Source organism: Littorina saxatilis, linkage group LG17 (assembly GCF_037325665.1).
Source record: "Littorina saxatilis isolate snail1 linkage group LG17, US_GU_Lsax_2.0, whole genome shotgun sequence".
NCBI classification, from domain to species: Eukaryota; Metazoa; Mollusca; class Gastropoda; order Littorinimorpha; family Littorinidae; genus Littorina; species Littorina saxatilis.
In genome coordinates this window covers 12,580,127-12,589,222 of record NC_090261.1, presented here as the reverse complement: position 1 = coordinate 12,589,222, position 9,096 = coordinate 12,580,127, and the positions used below count along the sequence as shown (strand labels likewise).

The 9,096-nt window shown below is 43.2% G+C and overlaps 1 protein-coding gene across 2 annotated transcripts; it reads left to right on the top strand.

The window, feature by feature from the left end:
• The first annotated feature begins 245 nt into the window (after positions 1-245).
• Positions 246-7,992, top strand: LOC138952854 (uncharacterized). Of its 2 annotated transcripts, XM_070324590.1 has the most exons (6): positions 246-369; positions 1,305-1,365; positions 3,209-3,268; positions 4,611-4,906; positions 5,517-5,621; positions 6,913-7,992. In XM_070324590.1, exons 1-6 carry the CDS (start codon positions 355-357, stop codon positions 7,387-7,389), a joined length of 1,014 nt encoding a protein of 337 aa, XP_070180691.1. In that variant the 5' UTR covers positions 246-354; the 3' UTR covers positions 7,390-7,992. The 2 variants fall into 2 exon arrangements, with proteins under 2 accessions (XP_070180691.1, XP_070180690.1); XM_070324589.1 differs by lacking the exons at positions 246-369; positions 1,305-1,365 and adding an exon at positions 1,689-2,141 and having other exon boundaries at positions 2,370-3,268.
• Positions 7,993-9,096: the final 1,104 nt, after the last annotated feature.

The following is a 9,096-nucleotide window of genomic DNA, read 5'->3' as shown; positions in this document are numbered from 1 at the left end:
CAGAAAAGCGTGTTATCCTGCTCAGCGCGACCACTACCGCACTATTCTGCATGGCTCGTCGATTTCACTGCCACGAGCGGTGGACTGACGAAACTACGAGTATGTGGTCTTGGTGAAAAAAGCAGAGCGTTCAGTTTCATTCTGTGAGTTCGACATCTTGAATAAATGTTGTTATTTCGCCTTACGCGTACGCGACTTGTCTTATTCTACTATTGTACTTTTCACCTCATGACTATCGTTCCATATCTTACCTTTATTGATGAGCAATTCTGGGCTAAAACATACTTTGCATATTTCTGCGCAGGTTTCCATTGGCTCTTGCTCGTGAGTTGTGCAGCGTGTCTTTTGTGGTGGATGTTTTTCACCAAGGTTGGTTGAAATGATGTCCCCCAACGGGTTAGGGGGAAGAATTTACCCGATGCTCCCCAGCATGTCCTAAGAGGCGGCTAACGGATTCTGTTTCTCTTTTTACCCTTGTTAAGTGTTTCTTGTATAGAATATAGTCAATTTTGGTAAAGATTTTAGTCAAGCAGTATGTAAGAAATGTTAAGTCCTTTGTACTGGAAACTTGCATTCTCCCAGTAAGGTAATATATTGTACTACGTTGCAAACCCCTGGAGCAAATTTTTGATTAGTGCTTTTGTGAACAAGAAACAATTGACAAGTGGCTCTATCCCATCTCCCCCCTTTCCCCGTCGCGATATAACCTTCGTGGTTGAAAACGACGTTAAACACCAAAGAAAGAAAGAAAGAAAGAAAGTTGAAATGATGTATTCATTGTTTGCAATGTACAATGCCGGATACATGAAGGCAGTCTTATCGATGAGCCATAGACGGCCAGGCCTATAGGGGGTGCTCTCAAGGCTTGTGGTAACATGTGGCAAACGAATACAAAGAACAAAGCGTGCAAAGAATATATATATATTTCTTTTAAGCATTAGCAGTTAACATTTCTGTGATGGATGATAAGAATTTTACATAATGAAGAAAGCATGCTCTGGATCCTGGTACACCCTTTTCTATCCCCCGCAAGAACGACCGCGTGGTAGGTGTCTTCAAAATAAAGCATTAAAATAGTAGATAACCAAACTATCTTGAATTTAATTTCGTAATATGCTGATTGGTACTGTTTTGTGTAACAGATAAGCCCGTTTTCTGACCATTTGTATTCCCTTTTACTTGATATGAGAAGAACATTTCAATTTTATCAAAAGTACTGTCTTCCACGTTAAAAAAACAACCACCCTATATCATAACACAGAGCATGGTCAACAGGAAGATGTCTTGAATTGACGTGTGTGCAGAGCGAGAACCAACGTGCGACCCACAAGGACTTGCTTGAGACACTGCGCTACAAACTATCGGGTCAGTCAAACGGAGGTACACAAATCTGAGAAAATCAGGTCTTAAAAAGGAGGGAGTCTTAAAATGGGGGTTAATTTACAAAGCTGGTTATGAGCAATAATTCTGACGCACGCACGCACGCACGCTCAAACACCCACCCACACACACACACACACACACACACACACACACACACACACACACACACACAAACACACACTTTTTGTCGAATTGTAAAAAACGTTATAAAAAAGCGAAACTTCCGTGACGAAAAAGAATAACCGTCGTAGATTCCTTACAATTGAATGAAAAATATTCGTTCCTTGAACAAATCAACCAAGACTGAATGTTACGCATTATAGTAACATTGGATTTTATTTCCATGGGTGACACCCTTAAGTCATTTCCTTGCGAGACGGAACGCCGTAAAGAGAAATGACGTCAAAAGCGTGACGTCAAAAAGGAAGAATGACACAGAGGAAAACACGAGGTTGGAAATGGTTATGATAGATCTCTACGCCTACACCGTATGAAAGATTATTAGATTTGCAAATTCATACGATGATTTCTATCAATAAAGACTTGAGATATTTGTCTTTTGTATTTTGCGTTAAAAGATGTATGGAAGAGTTGTTTTATTGAATTGTTTTGAGACACGTGCGAAGGCCTATATTCGTAGCGTAGAGTTTTACTTTGAGTCCATTCACCAAGATCAGTTGATTCTCGTTCCATTTTGGAGAACAATTCAAGTTTTTTTTCTCGGGAGTTATATTTCATCACAAACCTGAATTATGCAGGTAAGAAACTGCTAAAGTAGGAAAAAGGGAAGTAATAATATCGTTCTTCATTTCAGAAGTAGAGCGGCACATTTTCATCCCTACGTTCATCTGTTTTGTGTGTTTCAAAGGCGAAGCAGTTGGACGAAATCCAAAATTCCATTGGTTGTAAGTAACGGTCAGAATGATTAGATAGATGTTAGGCTCATAAAGCTGATGATAACATGTTGTTTTCACTTTGATCGACAGGTTTAGATGCCGTTTAGATGCTGGTTAGACGCTCGTGTAGATGCAAGCTGGAGATGAATCGGACGCCAACTGAGAGAGAGATGGAACCGTGTTAAAGAACTGATATCACCGTCACCCCATCGCCGAGATATCCAGGGCATCATCATCGTCATTCACTTCATCGTCGAAGACATCAAGAGCATCCTCAACATCGTTCGTCACATCATCAAGGACATCATCATCACCGTTGAACTCATCGTCAAAACATTAAACTTTAAAGACATCATCTTCATCACCGACGCCGTGTATAAACACTCCGAGAGCTTACAGTCGCTCATTTCGGCAAGATCAAACCTCTCACACCTGATACTTGACCTGTAGTGCCGAGTACGTCGATGCATGAAGATGAGTAACCAAAATTAAAGCCGTTTTTCACTCATTGTAGTTGTGTTCGTCCAGTTGCTTCCAGTGTTTATTCTTTCTGTCGATACTTTTGAGTCTGTCTATCGTTCAATTAAGTTAAAAGGAACCACGCATATCACTAACTATAAAAGCGAACAGCCGCCAAATAATCATACCCTAGACAACATTAACAAAATTCGAGATTCAATCTTGAAAGAGCCGGACACGTGAAAATCCTCCCATCGGATTGTGACACTGAATACATAGACAATTCCCATTCCCGATTCCAAAAAAAAACCGAGACATGTTATGTTGCAATTCGTTTTCATGGAATCTGTATGAAGTGTCTGTTTGCTCAGTCTTGTTTTTTTCTCTCAAGGAAACGAATATTTTCCACTCAATTGTTTTGTCCTTGTTACGTTGTTGTTATAAATCGGTGCATTTGTCTGGCATTGCAGAATTTCCCGAAGAAAAGGGATTCTTCCCGAGCAGTATGTGCAGTTCACTAAAACAGCCAGGTGATGTGTGAGTGTGTGTGTGTGTGTGTGTGTGTGACGTGTGTGTGTGTGTGTGTGTGTGTGTGTGTGTGAGTGAGTGTGTGTGTGAGTGTGTGTGTGTGTGTGTGTGTGTGTGTGTGTGTGTGTGCGTGTGTGTGTGTGTGTGTGTGTGTGTGTGTGTGTGTGTGTGTGTGTGTGTGAGTGAGTGTGTGTGTGAGTGTGTGTGTGTGTGTTCGTATGTGTGTGTGTGTGTGTGTGTGTGTGTGTGTGTGTTCGTATGTGTGTCCGTACTTGTGTCTCTCTGTTTGTCTTTCCGTCAGTCTGCCTGTCTGATTGTGCATCGCATATCGCTCTGTCTCCCTCTCTCTGCCCCTCTCCCTCTCTCTCCCCCTCTCTCTCCCCCTCCTCCCCTCCCTCTCCCCCTCCTCCCCTCCCCCTCCCTCTCCTCCTCCTCCCCCCCCCCTCTCTCTCTCTCTCAGGCCGGCAGGGCCACTATAACGGTTTAAGACGTAGACAAATCATCTGACGGGAAAACACCCGAATGTACCTGGGACAAACAGCAACACAAGAAACCAGTGTTCATAGTGTAGCCGTGTGGCGATTTCATGTACTGTTGTCCCTCTCTTTTACTCCCTGTCATGGCGATCTTAACAGTAGTAGAGAACGCTATGCTCCCTGTCTATTATCTTCCCCTGACCCAAGTTGTGTCTCCCGCTAGGATTATTGTGTGTTGTAGCTAATTGTAAGTGTGTAGGGAGGCTGGTTTCTTATTGGTTGATTGTTTGAACGGGTGCGCGCGTGAGTCAGAATAATAGCGTGGGCTAGAAGAGTACCCGGTGTGATTTCGAAGTGTGAAGACGTGTCAGTGTGCGTATCTTGGATTGTGATGTTTTAGTTGTAGTTGAACGATGTTTGTGTTTCTGTAATAATCAATGCAAGTAGTGTAGTTTGGGCCATTATAACTGTATTTTGGCGAAGGAGTGATTCGAGGATTGTTTGGAGAGACTTTGTGTGTGTGTTCAGTTGAACAAACGTTTTAGAGCTAGGTTTCTACCAGCGAAGTGATTTTCGACCGGGATCGTAATTCAAGTTCCGACGAGTTGTGTGCGGCTGTATATTGAGCAAGGAACTACACTGCTTTCTGGTGTCGGCTTTCTGGTGTAGCCTACAATAAATAAAAGTCACGTTATCGCAACCTCTGTCTTGGCGTCTCATTTATGCTTCCTGGCCTATTTTACCCCTTCCACTCCACCCTATCACAATAGTGTGGGTGATATGTCAAACATCTTTTGTGTCTAGAATGAACTCACTCACTGTTTTTATTGTTATTTTCATATTTGTTCAATTGTATCTTCATTAACAGTGGGGAGGTGTCTTGAGAACACATGTCCCTCGAATATCTCTGCACGGCCCGAGGACCGACTGACCGAAATCCTTCGGACATGGAACGGTTCTATCGGACACTACCTGGCCGCTGTGGATCGGTCAGTTGCAAACGTGACGGATCACAAGTACATCTTCGCCACCGCTTCGTCTTCACATTACAACAACAAGTTACGGACACTGGTGGCCAACCTCAAACAACGTTTGTTTCCATGGGTTGACAACTTTATCTTTGTTGTCTTCGACCTTGGACTGACCACAGACCAGAGGAAGGAGGTGAGTGATTATTTCAAGTCGACGATCAGCTGGAAAATAAAACAAAACACAATCAAAAACAGGGAACCCTCCCTTCATTTTCCGAAAGTCTTGTTGCGGGACGTTCCCCCGAACAAGATTGTTTTTAACTTTTTGACAAGATAGGAAGTAACCAGTGTGAAAAGATACCAGCTTTAGAACCTTCTTTTTGCTGTGATAGATCTAGTTGTAAACAGGTTCAAACACGGATACCGCTATTTAAACTGACAAATTAAAAAAAAACGTGAATCGGTCCAGCACAGCCATATAGGTTGATGGGACGTTAACAAAAACAACCAACCAGTCAACCCTTTCTTTCTTCCCATTTGTCGCCAACATTGAAGAGGTTTTCTTTACAAAGGATACTACTTTAACTTTATCGTATTTTGAGCTAGGGCTGACTACAGGCCAAAAGGTTGGTGAGCATTGAGGCGAAATGATCTGACTTACCGAAGAAAGCACACACACACACACACACACACACACACACACACACACACACACACACACACACACACACACACACACACACACACACACACTCACACACACAATGACTCAGCCGTATGCTACAGCACTGTTGTCTTTTCAGATCCAGAAGACGTGTGGGTGCCAGATGATAGACTTCCCTTTCTCTGCTCTGCCAAGTTTCGTGAAGGAATTGAAGTGCTACGCGTGGAAACCGTTGATCGTCAATGTAAGTTTCATGACTAGGTCTGTTTTCACATTTTCATTTTCATATCTTTAAACCCCATTGCCGGGAAATTGGGGTCACGCCAAACCTAGTGAAAAGCAAGCAGAAGCAAGAGTCGCGCTGCCCAGGTATCCGTGTGTTTTGGTGTAATCATAGATATCCCTTGGTGTAATCAAGCACCTGCTTTTCTGGCAGAAATACCGAGATGCACTGCGTTGGGATATCAGTGAATAACGTCTCTGAGTCTGCACATAACGTTGGTCCGTCCCGACCTGGATTCGAACCTGCGCCCCGAGGATCACGATTCAAGTGCTCAACCAACGTTAACTGAGCTACAAAGCCTTATATAATCTTATCTCACCTTACCTTGTACCTCGATTTACCTTACCTTACCTTACTAAACCCCACCTCACACCACCTTCCCTTACCTTACCATACATCAGCTTAGCTTACCTTAGCTAAACTTCGGAAAGTATACCGAATGCGTCATTTTGGAAAGTTTTCTGACGATTTGGAGTTGAAGGGACATTCGCTGTACTGTAATTTAGAAACGCCTGCAATGATTTGCTCATAACTGCTCCGAAACTATGCCAAATAATTAAATGGAGTTAATCAGCGAGCGGTTTGCAGTGTCCAGCTCTCCTGTCAGGAGTCCGGACTTCCGGTCGTCATCATTATTTATTTAGTTGTCATAGATACCCATTCGTCAAAGCAGATCAAGACCGTTGGATTGAGGAAGTCAAACCTAAAGTCTAGTGCCATACAGGGTTAAAATGCTTCGAATACCAGACACAACAAAATGTACGTTGGAGAATATTACGGTCTGCTATGACTATCAAACACAGCATTCAGATTTGAAAAATAGATCGCTCAAACTCTAATTCTAAGACCTTCTCCGTGTGCGTTGTCACCTATGCAACCCCCAAAACGAACTCTGTAGCTCTCGGCTGAATTTCAAATCTGTATCACTAGATTTAGCGCATGGAATGCTCAGGGTCAAAAGGTAGGACGAAAACTAGGAGTCGCGCAAAGTGCGTCACAATGAGAATTACAGTCTGGGATTCGTACTCAAAATACACAGCCGTTTTCAATGTGAGTAACTCAGCGCTCAAACGTTTATTTTAAGGTATTCCTGGTGTGTGGTCACAAAATAACAACCCCCAAACTGAACTGTATAGCTCTTGGGGCGATTTGAGACAGTTTTTTTTGTTGTTAGATATATTCCCTTTAAGTTATCTCATCATACCTGACATTGCCCCACCTAACCTGACCTCACCTTACCTTACTGTCCCAGGCCTTGCTGGCCAAGTCAGAGTTCACGGTATGGATGGACACCTCAGTCCTGTGGAGCGCCGACGCCGACGTGACATCCATCTTCCAACGCCTGAAAGAGCGAGGCATGCTTTTCGCGAGAGACGGCCGAGGCACCATAGCTCAACGGACCCAGGAGTCTACCTTCCAACACTTCGGAGACCGGTCTTGCCAGTACGAACCCTACGACGAAGTCTACGCCACGTACGGCTTCTTCCGGAACGAGCCCTTCGTCCGCGAAGCTGTGGTCAAGCCGTGGGTGTCTTGCGCCTTGAAGTGGACGTGCATGTGCATCCCTGACCATCTGTCCAAGCTGCCTTGTGGCCACAAGCTGCCCAGAGCCCGGAGCGCGTGTCACCGCTTTGACCAGTCGGCTCTGGGTATCATCGTGTCCAAGCTTTACCAGAACAAGAGGGGGCTGGTCGATTTTCCTGGCGGCATCAGCATCAAGAGAGGATAGCCACATAACGCGCCTGTGCTTGTCCTTGCCATGGTGTTGTGGATATGTCACACACACAGACAGATAGACACACACTATTGCTAGCCCATGATTTTTCATCTCAACTTGACTTATACATCACCCACTCACACTGTTGGCACACACACACATACACATCGTTGGCACACACACACAGTCCCAGGACTATATCATATTATGAGCCTGTGTCTCCGCTTTGACCAGTCGGCCCTGGGCATCATCGTGTCCAAGTTTATCAGGACAGGAGGGGGCTGGTCGATTTTCCTGGCGGCATCAGCATCGAGAGCATCCTGAACTCAGGTCAAAATGTGTTCGGCTCTCATTTATAAAGCGATAGCGTGGACCGATGATGATCAGAATGCATCGAGAGAGAAGACAGCCTCGTAGGCGGTATTCATCTGAAGTCAAAATCGTATTTTCCACTTCTTTTAATTGTTACCTGCGTTGGCCATCTTTTTCAGTGTTATGATTCGCTTTGATTTGTTATGTTTTGTTGTGTGTGGGTGTGGTTGTGTGTTCGTTGTTGTTGGTCTGTTCTATTTGATAATGTGGGATTGAACTCTGAATAAATCTTTGAACCACTAACTTGCATTTGTGTTATTTCTCTCTAGCATGTTGTCTTGTGCAAGCTAGAAATATGTTTTTGGTGTTTTGTTCCCACCATTTCTTGCGGTTTAAAATTTGTAATGATACACACATGTGAGCGCAGGCCACTGATCTAAAAATATATGAATAGTGCGTCCCTTCTTATTGGCTATCAAAACATTGACGCCACCGGATCGGCCATCTTGGGACACCGTTCGATACAGCGAAAGAAGACTGATGTCAACTCTCGAAACTACGATTATTTCCCTTTGACCTATTTGTCAGTGTGGTACGGTGCAGTAAGATGGCGGCACTCTGGTTACGCTGTTTCATTGGCTGTGCGCTATCCATTATTTTCAGATCAGTGGCGCAGGCGCGCGCGCGCACACACACACACACACACACACACACACACACACACACCTCTTTCAGTCAACCAATCAATCAGCCAATCATCGATCAGTCAAGAAAATAAAAATAAAGCAAGTCGCGCTAGGCGAAATTACTACATTTAGTCAAGCTTTCGAACTCACAGAATGAAACTGAACGCACTGCATTTGTTTCACCAAGACCGGTATAGCATCGTCAGGTGAAAAGGCAATGAAATTGACAGGGCAGGACAGCACGCTTTTCTGTATCTCTATTCTTTTGAACTTTCTGAGCTTGTTTTTAATCCAAACATAACATATCTATATGTTTTGGAATCAGGAACCAACAAAGAATAAGATGAAATAGTTTTTACATCGATTTTGGAAATTTAATTGTAATCATAATTTTTATTTTTTTTATTATTTAGAGATTATTTTTAATCCGAATATAACATATTCATATGTTTTTGGAATTCGAAAATGATGAAGAATAAGATGAAAATGTTTTTGGATCGTTTTATAAAAAAAAATTTATTTACAATTTTCAGACATTTAAATGACCTAACTCATTCATTAATTTGTAGGCCTCCAAGCTCAAATGCAATCCCATAGTCCGAACGTCGTCGAAGATTGCTTGACCAAAGCTTCAATCCATTTGATCGAAAAATGAGGGCGTGACAGTGCGGCTTCAACTTTCACAAAAAACAGATATGAAATAACATCTGAATCGGATTCC